This window comes from Gobius niger, assembly GCF_951799975.1.
Source record: "Gobius niger genome assembly, chromosome: 19".
NCBI lineage: Eukaryota > Metazoa > Chordata > Actinopteri > Gobiiformes > Gobiidae > Gobius > Gobius niger.
The window spans coordinates 3,685,284-3,705,753 of NC_136870.1; the positions used below are offsets into that span (position 1 = coordinate 3,685,284).

The window sequence follows — 20,470 nt, forward strand, 5'->3', positions numbered from 1 at the left end:
TCCAAGTGAGTTTTGGGCTTGTCCTGATGTCCCCTCTCACTGTGGCGAGTGATTCGGGCGTACGCCCAAAAACGCCCCTATTTTTTTGAATTGGGGTCCGCTTCCAGAGGGCGCTGTGGAGCCATTTTGTTGTGGGCGTGTCCCATTCGTCCAATTTCATAAATTTTTTCGCTGCCCCATTGCCTCCGCCAATTTTGGGGAGCTTTCACCCACGTTTAGCGGGTCAAAAACGCGATCATTTCCGGAGAAAAAAAATAATAATAATAATAAGAAACCACCCAAAAACAATAGTCCCTTGCCAGGACTGCGTCCGGCTCGGGCCTAATAATAAGAAACCACCCAAAAACAATAGTCCCTTGCCAGGACTGCGTCCGGCTCGGGCCTAAATATAAGGAGAACGGAGCGAGATAGAGGCATGGTGTAATATATTTTTTTGTTTGTTATGATGAGTAGAACACATCTGGAAAGTTTCGTGGAAATCGGACAAAATAAAATTTTCAGGGTATAGGCAGGGGGCGCTATAGTGATGTGCACCGTGAAGTAATTGATCTCTATGGAATCAGACCGTAAGTGGCCTTCTGTCAGCCAAGTATGATCCAGACTGGATAGAGCGCGTGCCTGCGAGGTGGTGTCAAATTTACATGACAAAACGTGTTTTTGGGGGGGCACCATTCGAAACGGGGGGGTCTGAGTGAAAAAAAAGTCAGGTATTTTTTGTAGCCCCGTGTCAGGAGAGTCTGTTTAAACAGGTATGGGCTTATTCTGCTGAAAAACCAGGGACTAGTTTGTTGACAAACAAGACAGGTCCAGATAGATCCCCAAATAAAAGTCAAAGTCACGCCCACATCTTAGAAAATATGACATGACTATAATGTATTTTTTGCTTTGCAAAAGTGTCTAGAACATACTGGCATCATTGTATTAAAAATATTCAAAAGTGCAGTTTTCAAGGTATGGCTAGGGGGCGCTATCCTGGGAGCAGGCTACACATTAATGGCTTCATTCTGTTCAGTTTCAGGTGGCGCATTAATGACATGAATATGAGCTCTCTGGACTTATGCCTGTGAGCGTGAGCTTTCTTGGAAACAACGCGAAATCTACGCGTTTTTTGCCGCGGCGTTACGCGGAGACGGTGAAACTTTTTTGAGAAACGCTGGGCAAATATTGAATTTCAATATGTCTAGATGCACTGTGCCAAATGTGATCTAAATCCGACGAAAAACCAGGGACTAGTTCGTTAAAACGTAAAATGAGTTTAGACGATGTCCGGGTTTGAAGCCAAGATGGCCGCCTCCCTGTGCGAGTGAGCGTGGCGCTCCAAGTGAGTTTTGGGCTTGTCCTGATGTCCCCTCTCACTGTGGCGAGTGATTCGGGCGTACGCCCAAAAACGCCCCTATTTTTTTGAATTGGGGTCCGCTTCCAGAGGGCGCTGTGGAGCCATTTTGTTGTGGGCGTGTCCCATTCGTCCAATTTCATAAATTTTTTCGCTGCCCCATTGCCTCCGCCAATTTTGGGGAGCTTTCACCCACGTTTAGCGGGTCAAAAACGCGATCATTTCCGGAGAAAAAAAATAATAATAATAATAAGAAACCACCCAAAAACAATAGTCCCTTGCCAGGACTGCGTCCGGCTCGGGCCTAAATATAAGGAGAACGGAGCGAGATAGAGGCATGGTGTAATATATTTTTTTGTTTGTTATGATGAGTAGAACACATCTGGAAAGTTTCGTGGAAATCGGACAAAATAAAATTTTCAGGGTATAGGCAGGGGGCGCTATAGTGATGTGCACCGTGAAGTAATTGATCTCTATGGAATCAGACCGTAAGTGGCCTTCTGTCAGCCAAGTATGATCCAGACTGGATAGAGCGCGTGCCTGCGAGGTGGTGTCAAATTTACATGACAAAACGTGTTTTTGGGGGGGCACCATTCGAAACGGGGGGGTCTGAGTGAAAAAAAAGTCAGGTATTTTTTGTAGCCCCGTGTCAGGAGAGTCTGTTTAAACAGGTATGGGCTTATTCTGCTGAAAAACCAGGGACTAGTTTGTTGACAAACAAGACAGGTCCAGATAGATCCCCAAATAAAAGTCAAAGTCACGCCCACATCTTAGAAAATATGACATGACTATAATGTATTTTTTGCTTTGCAAAAGTGTCTAGAACATACTGGCATCATTGTATTAAAAATATTCAAAGCTGCAGTTTTCAAGGTATGGCTAGGGGGCGCTATCCTGGGAGCAGGCTACACATTAATGGCTTCATTCTGTTCAGTTTCAGGTGGCGCATTAATGACATGAATATGAGCTCTCTGGACTTATGCCTGTGAGCGTGAGCTTTCTTGGAAACAACGCGAAATCTACGCGTTTTTTGCCGCGGCGTTACGCGGAGACGGTGAAACTTTTTTGAGAAACGCTGGGCAAATATTGAATTTCAATATGTCTAGATGCACTGTGCCAAATGTGATCTAAATCCGACGAAAAACCAGGGACTAGTTCGTTAAAACGTAAAATGAGTTTAGACGATGTCCGGGTTTGAAGCCAAGATGGCCGCCTCCCTGTGCGAGTGGGCGTGGCGCTCCAAGTGAGTTTTGGGCTTGTCCTGATGTCCCCTCTCACTGTGGCGAGTGATTCGGGCGTACGCCCAAAAACGCCCCTATTTTTTTGAATTGGGGTCCGCTTCCAGAGGGCGCTGTGGAGCCATTTTGTTGTGGGCGTGTCCCATTCGTCCAATTTCATAAATTTTTTCGCTGCCCCATTGCCTCCGCCAATTTTGGGGAGCTTTCACCCACGTTTAGCGGGTCAAAAACGCGATCATTTCCGGAGAAAAAAAATAATAATAATAATAAGAAACCACCCAAAAACAATAGTCCCTTGCCAGGACTGCGTCCGGCTCGGGCCTAAATATAAGGAGAACGGAGCGAGATAGAGGCATGGTGTAATATATTTTTTTGTTTGTTATGATGAGTAGAACACATCTGGAAAGTTTCGTGGAAATCGGACAAAATAAAATTTTCAGGGTATAGGCAGGGGGCGCTATAGTGATGTGCACCGTGAAGTAATTGATCTCTATGGAATCAGACCGTAAGTGGCCTTCTGTCAGCCAAGTATGATCCAGACTGGATAGAGCGCGTGCCTGCGAGGTGGTGTCAAATTTACATGACAAAACGTGTTTTTGGGGGGGCACCATTCGAAACGGGGGGGTCTGAGTGAAAAAAAAGTCAGGTATTTTTTGTAGCCCCGTGTCAGGAGAGTCTGTTTAAACAGGTATGGGCTTATTCTGCTGAAAAACCAGGGACTAGTTTGTTGACAAACAAGACAGGTCCAGATAGATCCCCAAATAAAAGTCAAAGTCACGCCCACATCTTAGAAAATATGACATGACTATAATGTATTTTTTGCTTTGCAAAAGTGTCTAGAACATACTGGCATCATTGTATTAAAAATATTCAAAAGTGCAGTTTTCAAGGTATGGCTAGGGGGCGCTATCCTGGGAGCAGGCTACACATTAATGGCTTCATTCTGTTCAGTTTCAGGTGGCGCATTAATGACATGAATATGAGCTCTCTGGACTTATGCCTGTGAGCGTGAGCTTTCTTGGAAACAACGCGAAATCTACGCGTTTTTTGCCGCGGCGTTACGCGGAGACGGTGAAACTTTTTTGAGAAACGCTGGGCAAATATTGAATTTCAATATGTCTAGATGCACTGTGCCAAATGTGATCTAAATCCGACGAAAAACCAGGGACTAGTTCGTTAAAACGTAAAATGAGTTTAGACGATGTCCGGGTTTGAAGCCAAGATGGCCGCCTCCCTGTGCGAGTGAGCGTGGCGCTCCAAGTGAGTTTTGGGCTTGTCCTGATGTCCCCTCTCACTGTGGCGAGTGATTCGGGCGTACGCCCAAAAACGCCCCTATTTTTTTGAATTGGGGTCCGCTTCCAGAGGGCGCTGTGGAGCCATTTTGTTGTGGGCGTGTCCCATTCGTCCAATTTCATAAATTTTTTCGCTGCCCCATTGCCTCCGCCAATTTTGGGGAGCTTTCACCCACGTTTAGCGGGTCAAAAACGCGATCATTTCCGGAGAAAAAAAATAATAATAATAATAAGAAACCACCCAAAAACAATAGTCCCTTGCCAGGACTGCGTCCGGCTCGGGCCTAAATATAAGGAGAACGGAGCGAGATAGAGGCATGGTGTAATATATTTTTTTGTTTGTTATGATGAGTAGAACACATCTGGAAAGTTTCGTGGAAATCGGACAAAATAAAATTTTCAGGGTATAGGCAGGGGGCGCTATAGTGATGTGCACCGTGAAGTAATTGATCTCTATGGAATCAGACCGTAAGTGGCCTTCTGTCAGCCAAGTATGATCCAGACTGGATAGAGCGCGTGCCTGCGAGGTGGTGTCAAATTTACATGACAAAACGTGTTTTTGGGGGGGCACCATTCGAAACGGGGGGGTCTGAGTGAAAAAAAAGTCAGGTATTTTTTGTAGCCCCGTGTCAGGAGAGTCTGTTTAAACAGGTATGGGCTTATTCTGCTGAAAAACCAGGGACTAGTTTGTTGACAAACAAGACAGGTCCAGATAGATCCCCAAATAAAAGTCAAAGTCACGCCCACATCTTAGAAAATATGACATGACTATAATGTATTTTTTGCTTTGCAAAAGTGTCTAGAACATACTGGCATCATTGTATTAAAAATATTCAAAAGTGCAGTTTTCAAGGTATGGCTAGGGGGCGCTATCCTGGGAGCAGGCTACACATTAATGGCTTCATTCTGTTCAGTTTCAGGTGGCGCATTAATGACATGAATATGAGCTCTCTGGACTTATGCCTGTGAGCGTGAGCTTTCTTGGAAACAACGCGAAATCTACGCGTTTTTTGCCGCGGCGTTACGCGGAGACGGTGAAACTTTTTTGAGAAACGCTGGGCAAATATTGAATTTCAATATGTCTAGATGCACTGTGCCAAATGTGATCTAAATCCGACGAAAAACCAGGGACTAGTTCGTTAAAACGTAAAATGAGTTTAGACGATGTCCGGGTTTGAAGCCAAGATGGCCGCCTCCCTGTGCGAGTGGGCGTGGCGCTCCAAGTGAGTTTTGGGCTTGTCCTGATGTCCCCTCTCACTGTGGCGAGTGATTCGGGCGTACGCCCAAAAACGCCCCTATTTTTTTGAATTGGGGTCCGCTTCCAGAGGGCGCTGTGGAGCCATTTTGTTGTGGGCGTGTCCCATTCGTCCAATTTCATAAATTTTTTCGCTGCCCCATTGCCTCCGCCAATTTTGGGGAGCTTTCACCCACGTTTAGCGGGTCAAAAACGCGATCATTTCCGGAGAAAAAAAATAATAATAATAATAAGAAACCACCCAAAAACAATAGTCCCTTGCCAGGACTGCGTCCGGCTCGGGCCTAAATATAAGGAGAACGGAGCGAGATAGAGGCATGGTGTAATATATTTTTTTGTTTGTTATGATGAGTAGAACACATCTGGAAAGTTTCGTGGAAATCGGACAAAATAAAATTTTCAGGGTATAGGCAGGGGGCGCTATAGTGATGTGCACCGTGAAGTAATTGATCTCTATGGAATCAGACCGTAAGTGGCCTTCTGTCAGCCAAGTATGATCCAGACTGGATAGAGCGCGTGCCTGCGAGGTGGTGTCAAATTTACATGACAAAACGTGTTTTTGGGGGGGCACCATTCGAAACGGGGGGGTCTGAGTGAAAAAAAAGTCAGGTATTTTTTGTAGCCCCGTGTCAGGAGAGTCTGTTTAAACAGGTATGGGCTTATTCTGCTGAAAAACCAGGGACTAGTTTGTTGACAAACAAGACAGGTCCAGATAGATCCCCAAATAAAAGTCAAAGTCACGCCCACATCTTAGAAAATATGACATGACTATAATGTATTTTTTGCTTTGCAAAAGTGTCTAGAACATACTGGCATCATTGTATTAAAAATATTCAAAAGTGCAGTTTTCAAGGTATGGCTAGGGGGCGCTATCCTGGGAGCAGGCTACACATTAATGGCTTCATTCTGTTCAGTTTCAGGTGGCGCATTAATGACATGAATATGAGCTCTCTGGACTTATGCCTGTGAGCGTGAGCTTTCTTGGAAACAACGCGAAATCTACGCGTTTTTTGCCGCGGCGTTACGCGGAGACGGTGAAACTTTTTTGAGAAACGCTGGGCAAATATTGAATTTCAATATGTCTAGATGCACTGTGCCAAATGTGATCTAAATCCGACGAAAAACCAGGGACTAGTTCGTTAAAACGTAAAATGAGTTTAGACGATGTCCGGGTTTGAAGCCAAGATGGCCGCCTCCCTGTGCGAGTGGGCGTGGCGCTCCAAGTGAGTTTTGGGCTTGTCCTGATGTCCCCTCTCACTGTGGCGAGTGATTCGGGCGTACGCCCAAAAACGCCCCTATTTTTTTGAATTGGGGTCCGCTTCCAGAGGGCGCTGTGGAGCCATTTTGTTGTGGGCGTGTCCCATTCGTCCAATTTCATAAATTTTTTCGCTGCCCCATTGCCTCCGCCAATTTTGGGGAGCTTTCACCCACGTTTAGCGGGTCAAAAACGCGATCATTTCCGGAGAAAAAAAATAATAATAATAATAAGAAACCACCCAAAAACAATAGTCCCTTGCCAGGACTGCGTCCGGCTCGGGCCTAATAATAATAAGAAACCACCCAAAAACAATAGTCCCTTGCCAGGACTGCGTCCGGCTCGGGCCTAAATATTAAGAGAACGGAGCAAGATAGAGGCATGGTGTAATATATTTTTTTGTTTGTTATGATGAGTAGAAGACATCTGGAAAGTTTGGTGGAAATCGGACAAAATAATTTTTTCAAGGTATAGGCAGGGGGCGCTATAGTGATGTGCACCGTGAAGTAATTGATCTCTATGGAATCAGACCGTAAGTGGCCTTCTGTCAGCCAAGTAGGATCCAGACTGGATAGAGCGCGCGCCTGCGAGGTGGTGTCAAATTTACATGACAAAATGTGTTTTTGGGGGGGCGCCATTCGAAACGGGGGGGTCTGAGTGAAAAAAAAGTCAGGTATTTTTTGTAGCCCCGTGTCAGGAGAGTCTGTTTAAACAGGTATGGGCTTATTCTGCTGAAAAACCAGGGACTAGTTTGTTGACACACAAGGCAGGTCCAGATAGACTCCCAAATAAAAGTCAAAGTCACGCCCACATCTTAGAAAATATGACATGACTATAATGTATTTTTTGGTTTGCAAAAGTGTCTAGAACATACTGGCATCATTGTATAAAAAAGATTCAAAAGTGCAGTTTTCAAGGTATGGCTAGGGGGCGCTATACTGGGAGCAGGCTACACATTAATGGCTTCATTCTGTTCAGTTTCAGGTGGCGCATTAGTGACATGAATATGAGCTCTGTGGGCTTATGCCTGTGAGCGTGAGCTTTCTTGGAAACAACGCGAAATCTACGCGTTTTTTGACGCGGCGTTACGCGGAGACGGTGAAACTTTTTTGAGAAACGCTGGGCAAATATTGAATTTCAATATGTCTAGATGCGCTGTGCCAAATGTGATCTAAATCCGACAAAAAACCAGGGACTAGTTCGTTAAAACGTAAAATTAGTTTGGACGAGGTCCGGGTTTGAAGCCAAGATGGCCGCCTCCCTGTGCGAGTGGGCGTGGCGCTCCAAGTGAGTTTTGGGCTTGTCCTGATGTCCCCTCTCACTGTGGCGAGTGATTCGGGCGTACGCCCAAAAACGCCCCGATTTTTTTGAATTGGGGTCCACTTCCAGAGGGCGCTGTGGAGCCGTTTTGTTGTGGGCGTGTCCCATTCGTCCAATATCATAAATTTTTTCGCCGCCTCATTGCCTCCGCCAATTTTGGTGAGCTTTCACCCACGTTTAGCGGGTCAAAAACGCGATCCTTTCCGGAGAAAAAAAATAATAATAATAATAATAATAATAATAAGAAACCACCCAAAAACAATAGTCCCTTGCCAGGACTGCGTCCGGCTCGGGCCTAATAATAATAATAATAATAAGAAACCACCCAAAAACAATAGTCCCTTGCCAGGACTGCGTCCGGCTCGGGCCTAAATATTAAGAGAACGGAGCAAGATAGAGGCATGGTGTAATATATTTTTTTGTTTGTTATGATGAGTAGAAGACATCTGGAAAGTTTGGTGGAAATCGGACAAAATAATTTTTTCAAGGTATAGGCAGGGGGCGCTATAGTGATGTGCACCGTGAAGTAATTGATCTCTATGGAATCAGACCGTAAGTGGCCTTCTGTCAGCCAAGTAGGATCCAGACTGGATAGAGCACGCGCCTGCGAGGTGGTGTCAAATTTACATGACAAAATGTGTTTTTGGGGGGGCGCCATTCGAAACGGGGGGGTCTGAGTGAAAAAAAAGTCAGGTATTTTTTGTAGCCCCGTGTCAGGAGAGTCTGTTTAAACAGGTATGGGCTTATTCTGCTGAAAAACCAGGGACTAGTTTGTTGACACACAAGGCAGGTCCAGATAGACTCCCAAATAAAAGTCAAAGTCACGCCCACATCTTAGAAAATATGACATGACTATAATGTATTTTTTGGTTTGCAAAAGTGTCTAGAACATACTGGCATCATTGTATAAAAAAGATTCAAAAGTGCAGTTTTCAAGGTATGGCTAGGGGGCGCTATACTGGGAGCAGGCTACACATTAATGGCTTCATTCTGTTCAGTTTCAGGTGGCGCATTAGTGACATGAATATGAGCTCTGTGGGCTTATGCCTGTGAGCGTGAGCTTTCTTGGAAACAACGCGAAATCTACGCGTTTTTTGACGCGGCGTTACGCGGAGACGGTGAAACTTTTTTGAGAAACGCTGGGCAAATATTGAATTTCAATATGTCTAGATGCGCTGTGCCAAATGTGATCTAAATCCGACAAAAAACCAGGGACTAGTTCGTTAAAACGTAAAATTAGTTTGGACGAGGTCCGGGTTTGAAGCCAAGATGGCCGCCTCCCTGTGCGAGTGGGCGTGGCGCTCCAAGTGAGTTTTGGGCTTGTCCTGATGTCCCCTCTCACTGTGGCGAGTGATTCGGGCGTACGCCCAAAAACGCCCCGATTTTTTTGAATTGGGGTCCACTTCCAGAGGGCGCTGTGGAGCCGTTTTGTTGTGGGCGTGTCCCATTCGTCCAATATCATAAATTTTTTCGCCGCCTCATTGCCTCCGCCAATTTTGGTGAGCTTTCACCCACGTTTAGCGGGTCAAAAACGCGATCCTTTCCGGAGAAAAAAAATAATAATAATAATAATAATAATAATAAGAAACCACCCAAAAACAATAGTCCCTTGCCAGGACTGCGTCCGGCTCGGGCCTAATTAAAAAAAAGAAAAGAAAAAAACACGGCTAAAATAAAATATGCGCAAATTACGAACCTATAATGGCACTCTGGTAAAATAGCACACACATGCAACAACAAAATGTTATGATATATGCTAAAAAAAAGGAGACATTTTATCTACATGATCTGGCGACCCCCCAATTTTGTCTCGCGACCCCCTTGGGGGTCCCGACCCCCAGGTTGAGAACCACTGCAATAGACAGAGCATCAAATCATGTAGAAATTATATATTTTTAAAACAAGCATCAACCGTTTAAAATTAGATTGTGATACGTTCAAAAAAAAAAAAAAATTTTCAAAGTCTATATATCAACATGAATTTACAAACTTTTATTAGTAGTGGTCAGAAAGTGCTGTCAAATTGAGATCATATTACTCAAGTACAAGTCAAAATAGAGTGAGATTGTACAGTGTACAACGCCCAGGAACACGAAGATTTACTAACTCAAAATGAAATATATGGACCCTAAACTACAGGGTTAGCAGATTTAAGACATTTTAAGATTGTTCTATAAGCACATATTTAATTGTTTTGTCATTTTAAAGGGGCTAGATGCAAGTTCGCCATTTTATACTCACTACTGCCACCTCAGGTCATACGTGTATCTGCAGCTTCTATATTAAGCTCGTGTATGACGGCAATTCGGACCCGAAGTCCACACATTAGGACATTATTGGAACATTTAGGGGGAGGAAAATACACAATTTTAACATTTTTCATCTCTGTATAGTCCCTTTACGAGTGATTACACTCTGAAGATAATTCCGTAGGCGTTTGCGACCCACCTCCGATTCCTTCCTCAGACGGCGAGGCGGACAGATAGTGTCACCTTCCTTTTTCTGTCTCACCTGATAATTGAGAAGTGTTATCCGGAGGCTCGTACCAGCCACAAAGCTAATTGAATCACAGCATAAAGATAATGGATTATAGGTGTAGCTGCGCTGTTGTAATGTGTAATGTTCAGATTAGTAATGTGTGTAATTGCTCTCTTAATAACCTGCTGATTATCTTCCCATTAATGTCATGGGAGTCGGCGTTAATGGTGGCAGTGAGCAGACAGCACTGGGAGCCGTGGTCAGGGCCTGTATGGAGGGTCACCAAGCAGCAGCCGGGTCGGGACAGGCTGTGGGACTCTGTGGGATGGGATATAAACTACCAAAATCGATTTCAAATGAAACGACCAAGACGTGCTTAAACTGCAGACGTTCAGGGTTCATTTCACGGCATTTCCATCCAAATCAGATGAATTACAACCGTGCAAGTGCCTGAAGTGTGTTTGCGGACATCTTTTCGCGGTTGGGTACAAGGACAGCATTAAAGGAAATGACCTGGTTGTCTCAGCTAAAATAATTAATCATTTGTCAGTCATTTTGTCTCATTTTTAATTACAAATGTTCCATATGTTTTTGCTGAATGTTTGCCCCATTTTTCCAAATTTTTTTTTTTTTTACACTTTTTTCAAATTTTCCCATTTTCTTTTGCCTATTTTTTGCCCATTTTCCCCCGCGATTTTTGCACACATTGTCTTATTTTTTAAACAATTCATTCAGAATTTCAACACATTTATTTTCACATCTGTAGACTGGGGGAATTAATAATTGCACTTTATCAGCTTGGGGTGACAGTGGCACAGCGGGTCATCTCATAACCAGAAGGTCGGTGGTTTGGTTTAGTTTAGTTTAGTTAAGTTTATTTGTTTATTTGAGGAGTTAATATTCTGCTCACAACAATGGTTTCAATGCCATTGTTGTAAGTATTAAAGCAAAACTGCTACTTTGCAACACTTGTCCTGTTGTTGCCCAGTGTATTTCTGTGGCGAGTTGCTCTGCAGTAAATGATCTAAGAAAGGTCAATAACAGAGCTTTTAGATTTATGCTGATTACCATATGTTCACATACACTTCATAAAAAGCACATTTGCATTTTTTTCTCATTGTCTGACATAAAACCAGAAGTAGCTTTTATGTTTTTAGGTCAATTAGAATTTTAACAATTATTTCTATTTCTCAAATTCCAGAAAAATGAAAGATAGAATTTTCTACACAATTTGTTATAACTTTTTACAAAACCAAAAGTTTACATATATTTCATTAATCTTTGGTAGAATTGCCTTTAAACTGTATAACTTTGGTCAAACATTTTGAATTTCCTTCCACAAGCTTCTCACAATAGTTGGATGAGTTTTGGTCCATTCGTCCAAACCGAGCTGGTGTAACTGAGGCACATCTGTAGCCACCTTGCGTGCCTATGCCTTTTCAGCTCTGCCCATACATTTTCAACTGGATTGAGATCCGGACTTTGTGATGACCACTTCAAAACATTGACTTTGTTATCCTTAAGCCATTTTGTAACCAGTTTGGCAGTTTGCTTTGGGAATTGTCCATTTGAAGACCCATCTGTGCCCGAGCTTTAACTTCCTGGTGATGTCTTGAGATGTTGCTCCAATATTTCCACATAGTGTTCTTTCTTCATGATGTCATCTATTTTGTGAAGTTTTAATTAGACAGCACGGTGGTTTGCTCTGGTTCTTCGGGTTTGATCCCCGGCCGGACGGGGCCTTTCTCTGTGGTGTTTGCATGTTCTCGCCGTGTCCGCAAAGATTTTCTCAGATTTCCCTTACCACTAAAAACATGTACAATAGGCCTGAATGAATGTAGTGAGTGAGTGAGTGAGTGAGTGGTGGTAGTCGGAGGGGCCGATGGTACAGACTGGTTGCTTCGCTTCGTCAGTCTGCCCCAGGGCAGCTGTGGCTGCACTAGTAGCTTACCACCACTGAGTGTGGAGTGAAAGAATAATGACTACAGTACAGTGTGGTGGTTTGAGAAACTTGGTAATACAGGCTTGTAAAGCACAATACAAGTGCAAGCCTTTATTATTATTATAGTGACATTTGGGGTTTCGTTACTTATGCGAAACTGAAACTGCAAAGGCAGTTAATGATGAGTCTGACAAAATGAAGCTCACGCATTTCAGCAAATACCACTTTGATCATGTAGTAGCACCAGAGGACAATGTTGTTGTTTTTTATGTATGTAGAACATAGAAGCCTTAATGGCTGTATTACAACATAAGAGTGTGGTCTCTGTCCAGGTTCGACTGTGGAGCCCCACACCAGCAGCTCGACTCCTTCTATGAGCAGGTCCAGCAGCGCGAGGCCCTGATGGACTCGCTGCTGCAGTCCGCCGGCCTGTTCGAGGTCTCAGTCCCTGAATTTAAGCAGCTGCGTCAGTGCAGGTACCGGCCACGCCCTGTGCCACACTCAGCTAACGTGTCCTCACCATGTCCTCACTGTGTCCTCACTGAGTCCTCACTGTGTCCTCACTGAGTCCTCACCATGTCCCCACCATGTCCCCACCATGTCCTAACCATGTCCTCACTTTGTCCTCACTGTGTCCTCACTGTCTCCTCTCTGTGTCCTCACTGTGTCCTCACCGTCTCCTTACTCTGTCTCCTACTGTGTCTTCACTGTCTGATCTCTGTATACTCACTCTGTCCTCACTGTGTCCTCACCGTTTCCTCTCTGTGTACTCACTGTGTCCTTACTATGTCCCCCCAGGCGCGAGGTGGGCCTCCTCAAAGAGCTGTGGGACATGATCAGTGTGGTGGACTCCAGCATGGCGGCCTGGAAGACCACCCCCTGGAGAGACATCCACGTGGAGGACATGGAGCTGGAGTGTAAACGCTTCTCCAAGGACATCCGTGGCCTGGACAAAGAGGTGACCTGCTCAGAGGGACAGAAGGGGCTGTTTGAGCTTGTGCCTCATGAGGATGACTCAGCAGCAGACGCATCCTCATGAGATCAACACCGATACTGGGGTTTGACTATCGGCCGATATTAACCGATGCCAAGAGACTTTCCGAAAAGTGGCTGATGCACTGAGATTTAGTTGGAGAATATTGCGTTTTAAAACGATAAAGCCAAATGAGGTATTTGTTCAGTATTTCCTGTGTCAGATCGGTGCATCCCTACTTTGAAAGGTTTTCTCCACTCTTCATCCCCTTTCACACTGCACTGTCATGTCAAAAACAGCAAATGGGCCAAAGAAATCTTTACTAAAACAATAAAACACGAGGACCATTTGCTGTTGAGATGAACAACAGACTGAAGTATTTTATCAAGCCTTTACACATAGGAAACCATTACATTCATTGTGTGAAGAAGGTGCTCAGCTTCCTCTGGTTAAAACTGGAAAAGTAAATCCAGGTGGAAATATAAAGCATAGTAAAGGTCCAGTGTGCTGTTTGTTGTAGGTGCGCTCCTGGGATGCCTTCACTGGTCTGGACAGCGGGGTGAAGAACTTGCTGACCTCTCTGCGCGCCGTGGCTGAGCTGCAGAACCCAGCCATCCGGCCGCGACACTGGCGCCAGCTCATGAGCGCCACAGGAGTGCGCTTCACCATGGACCAGGTCTGTCTGCCTCTGAGATTTACCACGCGCCGCTGTGCACCCGAACTCATCGCACACACTGGAAAAACTTTGGTCCAATTATTTCCGTATTTGTTTGCTGCTCGCGCCGGGGCCTCGCTGGGCTTGTTTGTCGGGCAGTAAAGAGATCAGATGAGACTTGTTTGTACTTAGCTTACTTTGTACAAAATATATTACCCAGGCTAAATTACCCCGCTTTCATATAATTCTCTGGGAATATGCCATATCACAGAACAGTGTAATTAACTTCCAAACCCACTTGTTTTGTTGGAGGCTGCAAATAGTCCACAACAGGGAGCCATTTGCTGCAGCGCGCCGGTGCCTGCCGTGGCCTGGCTCGAGACGATCGATTCTCATTTTACCTCCAGCTTTGGCTCCGATAATGTTTAAGTCAAAACATGGGCATGCTAGATCATAGTGGGTGGAGGCAGAGCTAACCTGGTGGACTTTCACCCAACATCATGAGAGCTGATACGTATTTGGTCTCTTGATTTCACAATAATGGATTAGAACCTGCAATTTTATCATTGTTATATGAGTGCACTCGTGCAAAGGAAGCAGTTACTCAGGTGATATGTTTTCCCCAGCAAAAACTAAATATCCTGTTAGGGCTGGGTGTCATTAAATGATACGAGTATGGTATCAGAAAAAAGTTTAAAGGATCTATATCATGCTATTTTAGCCATCCCAAAGTAAAGTATAGGCATTTATATGATATATTGTACCTCTTCCGCTATAGAGAACTATTTTTTGTGAGAAATATAAGCATTTTCTGGGGGTATTTTGCAAACGCGGAAGACAAGACGCTTTGATTCAGTTAACTCCGCCCCCTCTCTCCGAGCGGATCTGCCCATGCATTATTAGCAGTAAAATAAATATAAAAATATCACAGCAATAAGTGAAGTTGCTTCACAATACAGTTATAAGGAGTTGACATCTGCAACACAGCTTCATAAATGGCTAACACACACGCTAACACACACGCTAACACACACGCTAACACACAAGCTAACACACAAGCTAACACACACGCTAACACACACGCTAACACACACGCTAGCACACACGCTAACACACACGCTAACACACAAGCTAACACACACGCTAACACACACGCTAACACACAAGCTAACACACACGCTAACACACACGCTAACACACACGCTAACACACACGCTAACACACAAGCTAACACACAAGCTAACACACACGCTAACACACACGCTAACACACACGCTAACACACAAGCTAACACACACGCTAACACACACGCTAACACACACGCTAACACACACGCTAACACTCAAGCTAACACACACGCTAACACACACGCTAACACACAAGCTAACACACACGCTAACACACAAGCTAACACACACGCTAACACACGTTTTGACTCACCACCGCTCTGTCCTGGCCTCTCCATCACGTTGGGGACTCGCGTTGGTTATAAAAGTGAATCCACTTTGAGAAGGTTCACCAAACATCCATCAGAGAGTCACAGAAAAACACTATTTTAGTGATAGTCGCTGAATTCCAGAAAGAAATTCCAACCTCTGGCGAGTGGCCTCTTCTTTAGGAAGGTTTACGTGACATTATCGTTAGGTAAGAATAAAGAACATGTGTGTCCAGAGTAGGTTAGAAAGAGCTCCATCTTCACATCCTTCAGTGCAAACATGACATCTGTTCAGACGCTCAGGGGTGCGTTTGTTTTCAGCCCTGACCAGGAAGCGGTTTTATAAATTAAAATCAGGCCGTAAGGCATTACATCACAGATGTCGGGCTCTTCCTGTTTGACACTATGACGTACAAAACGTCAGAGTGTCACAACTCAGTGGTTTTCCAGCAGAGGGCGGAGCAGCTGCTCAGAGAGCAGGAATCAGGAGGATTGCTGAGAACTGCGTGAATGAAGCCACAAACCACTCTGGGGGTGTTTTTGATAAGGAAATAGCATAACAACATGGCTATAAGCTCCAAAAAGTCGATTCTGCATGATATAGGACCTTTAATTAGTACCGGCATTGGAAGAAATGACAGTATCGAAAGCAGGTACCGAAAAAAAAAAAGTTTGATGCTGTTGATCCAGGGGCAGCAGTAAAGGAAGTGACTTGGCTGTTTCAGCTCAGATAAAGGAATCCCACCCCATCCCCACCCCGCCCCCATTTTTTCAATGCATTTTTAAAATTATTGCCCTTTTTTCTCGTTTTTCCAGTTTTGGCCCTGGTAATTTTTGCTAATTTGTTATTACTAATATTTTCCCTATTTCTCCCCCCCCCCCCATGTTTTCCTTATTTTTGCTACAATTTCTCCCTGTTTCCACACATTTTTGTTCTGTTTTCTGTCTCTAGATGACAACAATATTTTTGTAAAGGTATCGGAAAAAGTATCATTCAGGAGGTATCGGTATGGAAAACCAAGCATTGTTAAAGTACTGGTATCATGAATCAATGGAATGGTGCTCAGCCTTATATCCTGTCTCCATGTGGGGTTTTTATGTTTCAAATCAGCTCACCCTCAGTTTGCACAGCCCTGTTTTAAAGATCTCGTCACATATTCAGCACATTTTGCTCTCCTCTGAAGTAGTAGCTGTAGATCCCTCACTTCAGTCCAAAGTTTCATCATGTCCCCCATTACATTTGCACTTTCCTAGCGTGATGCTAACACAGTTTTCCGAGCTTCATGAAGACTGTGTCCCAGCGCCTGTTTCATATGTATGACATGGTGTGCTTGTGCGTTGTCGTTAGCGGCCAAATGAACACTCATTCTCTAACACATTTGTCTCAGTAACAGGCCGCACTCACACCAACTGTTCTCATGTGGCCTCATGCATTCTGACAAATAGTCTTGACCTAATGCTCGAAGATTCACCATGATTGGATTGTTTGTGTGGGCACTCAGTCGTCCAGGATTTATCCATAGTGGTAATAGTCGACTGCACTGGGTTGGTTGAACGTATAAGAAGTCGGTTCCAAAGCAGTAGCTCTGACATTGAACTTGAAGGTGCAGCTGTTCATTGATAATGTCGGTGTGTGGGCAGGACACCAGCCTGGCTGAGCTCCTGCAGCTGAACCTGCACTGCTTCGAGGAGGAGGTGAGGAGCATCGTGGACAAGGCTGTCAAAGAGATGTCCATGGAGAAGGTCCTGACAGAGCTGGACTCCACCTGGACCAGTGAGTTCTCTTCACTCCATCACATGCACCAGCCCCCCTGTTTCTAAAGCAGACAAGACTTTATTTCTTCTTCAGCACATTAAATGTATTGAATCAAAATCCTGACCTCTATATCGAAATATGTATTGAACCGTGACTAAAGGGGATCATTGCATCCCCAACCTTTATCCCAATTTCCAATACTTGTGTTCAATATTTATCAAAATCAATTTGTTGAAAGACTCAACTGTTTTTTCAACAGAACTGACACAAAGTTTACTAAAATCGTTTTAGTTTCTGTCGACTAAAACAAGACTAAAACTATGACTTTTAGAAATGACTAAATGTGGCTAAAGCTAAAAGCATTTTCATCCAAAAGATTAGGACTAAAACTAAGTGGGCTGTCAAATGGAAATGGTGGAGAATAATATGAGCATTCTCGTGTTTTATAAGTACAGTATTAAAGACAGTGTCCCCTCATATTTGCGTAGTACTTATTAAGTGTAATGAATGTGAATCATTTGTGAGCTATGTGTTGAAAACTGCTGCAGATATGCAGTTCCAGTACGAGCTGCACCCACGCAGCCAGGTTCCTCTGCTGCGGAGCGACGAGGAGCTGATGGAGACTCTGGAGGATAACCAGGTGCAGCTGCAGAACCTCATGTCCTCCAAGCACATCGCACACTTCCTGGAGCAGGTGTCGTCCTGGCAGGGCCGCCTGTCTGTGGCCGACTCCGTCATCTCCATCTGGTTTGAGGTTCAGCGGACGTGGACTCACCTGGAGAGCATCTTCATCGGCTCCGAGGACATCCGCGCTCAGCTGCCCGAGGTCCAGAACTTGACACACTATCACACTGTAGAAAAAAGGTTTCATCAGTCAATCACCTCTGGTGGTCTGAGGTGTGAAGGAGGCCATTAGGAAGAGAGAAACCCCCTCATTCAGCGATGGAGAACTGCTGTAACTAACATGTTACACAATTAGCCCATCAGATTTATTCCATCCACCCCTCTCAGCCCAATCCCTTATTGATACATCTATGTAGTCATAATGGTCTGTTAGGCTAACCACCGACACATCTGCTAATGCTACCGCAGCTCCTGCTAACATCCACAGCAGCTTATACTTTCTCTGCAGAGGTTCTGCACCTGCTGAAGACATTGGGCCTCATTCATGAATATCTTCTTCAAATCAGTATTTAAGAAATCACTGTCAGAAAACAGTGTCAGATTCACGACACATTCTTAACTAGCAACATCACTGGCACCTGTGGTTGGTGAATGTCCACTTGGAAGTATGTTAGGACGAATAAGTATATGTCACCGCCTGTTTGTGCAACAGGCAGAGGAGGACTACAAAACTAATGAAGAAAAAAGAACTTTTAAGTCAAGTGTTTTCCTTCTCTTCTCACACGTGAGCACGGCTCGCACCTGACACTAAACAGGTGTGGCGGCGTGATGCCCGAGAGGCTCCACGAGTGTCCGACCTGTGAACACAAGCTCGCGACATCGAGGACGACGCTTGTCGACTAAATAGACCTCTTTATAAGCTGCTTTAAATGCAAATTTATATATATAATAGTTTTATCAAGTGATATCAACAACTTATTTTCTAATGAATAGGGTATATGTACAGTATTTTATTATGATATTTCATGGAATTAATCAAGATCACTTTTTCTATCACATGATATTATTTATTGCAAGATTTAATACAAATATGTAACTCAGAATATAGAGATGGGAGTAGGCTCATCGAGATCTGAGGGCCAGAATGTACTTGAATAAAAGACAGGATCGAGGCACTCTGCATTTCTTTTTAAAATGTATTTCAGACACCGAGTCTTCATCAGGGCACATGATGTGATGAATGCCAAAAAGAACGTCATAAATGAGGCCCATTGTTATTACAGAGAATTCTTAATGCTTTTGCAGTGCTTCTATTAAGAGCCAGAGCTCTTGTAGAATCAAATCCTACAGCGGTGACATGAGTTACTAAAATATGCTTATATGTTAAGTAGCCATGTGCTTCAGGCCTTTGAAACAATACAGCCACTTCCAGCCAGGTGTCTGGGTCTGGATGTAAAATAATCAATCCATTTTTAGCATCTATTTTTCAAATATTTAAATATTTTCTAAATATTAAAGGTGTATTATGCAACTTTTAATGTGGAAAAAAGTTGATATTTGTGCATATTTGACATTGTAGTGACCCAGCGGCTGTATGTGTGGTCAGCATGGCACCTTTACTGTCCATCACAGTGGTCTCTAGGACGCTCCAGGATCAATTGTTTTGTAGGTTTTCTGGTGAGAGGCTCCGTCTGCAGTGAAAACCTTGCAAACAATTGATCCTGGAGCGTCCTAGAGACCACTGTGATGAACAGTAAAGGCGCCATGCTGACCACTCATACAGCCTCGGGGTCACTACAAGGTCAAATACACACAGATCTAAGGCTTTATTTTCACATAAATAGTTGTAGAATGTGTGTACTGTAAACCCATTTTTTTATTTTAAAAGATGAACTCTACTGATGTAATCACTGTCCTAAAAGTGGCCATTACAATCAGACTGTAAAAGATATTTTTTTGTGCAGCTGTAACAGATCCACGTAGTGTTCAAATGTCAGTGCAGTAAGAGTGTGATGGTGAAGAGCACAGGCTCATCTCAGCGCAGACCTCCTCCTGCCCACATCGGTAGCTTCTGAACTCACATAGCATTACTGTCAGAGCAGTTAATTAAGAATTTATGAACTGGCTCACACTCAGTTTAGGCTGTGATTAGACTGATTTTTAATTGCTCCCATGACGTGGGGCTCTGCTTATACCCAGGTGTTGGATAGGAAAGCTGTGATTCTTGCTCTCTGCACTAACATAAATTCCCCGGCTGGGATCCTTCACAGGACTCCAGGCGCTTCGAGGGGATTGATGCGGATTTCAAAGAGCTGGCAAACGCCATGCATCAAACGCCAAACGTGGTGGAGGCCACCAATAAAGCGGGTCTGTTTGGTAAACTGGAGGACATCCAGAGCAGGTGAGCGCCTCCTCAGGGCTGAGCGGCTCATGATGAAGAGTCCTCCCTGTGTGTTTACGCCAGGCATTCAAAGCAACGTCATTAAGTGGATTGGATCAAAACGAAGACCATACATTGAAAAATAACCACATTGCCTGATTGTTTGAGTCCCTTAGTGACATGAACATACTGAACGACAGTATTATCCAAAACACATTCACAACACGTTACAGGAATGGGTTTTAATTCAAGTTCATATAAACCTTTACACACATTTTCACTCAAATGTTTAACATTTTCTGAAACGTTTGTAAAGTTTACACAACATTAGAGGTGGAAACGTTTCTGTAAACCTGTACAAACATTCTATGGTCACAAATCTTGGAAAGTAATACATGTAGTTCTTTGAAAACTCTTGTATCTGGGCGTTAAAATGGCATTAAATAGCGTTCAAATTGACTTGTGCTCCCTGCATAAACCCTGGCGTGTGTGTTTGTGTGTGTGTGTGTGTGTTTGTTTGTGCATGCGTGTGTG

General features: G+C 44.0%; 1 protein-coding gene across 1 annotated transcript in view; it reads left to right on the forward strand.

Annotated features, from left to right (window-relative positions):
* Positions 1 to 20,470, forward strand: part of dnah9 (dynein, axonemal, heavy chain 9) — a gene marked incomplete at its 3' end in the record, with an annotated part of 755,285 nt that overhangs the window by 387,692 nt on the left and 347,123 nt on the right. The window contains exons 22-27 of the mRNA XM_079578063.1: positions 12,446 to 12,589; positions 12,912 to 13,071; positions 13,607 to 13,762; positions 16,818 to 16,950; positions 17,481 to 17,758; positions 19,827 to 19,957. Of these exons, the coding sequence (XP_079434189.1) occupies positions 12,446 to 12,589; positions 12,912 to 13,071; positions 13,607 to 13,762; positions 16,818 to 16,950; positions 17,481 to 17,758; positions 19,827 to 19,957 (1,002 nt within the window). The remainder of the gene's footprint in view (positions 1 to 12,445; positions 12,590 to 12,911; positions 13,072 to 13,606; positions 13,763 to 16,817; positions 16,951 to 17,480; positions 17,759 to 19,826; positions 19,958 to 20,470) is intronic.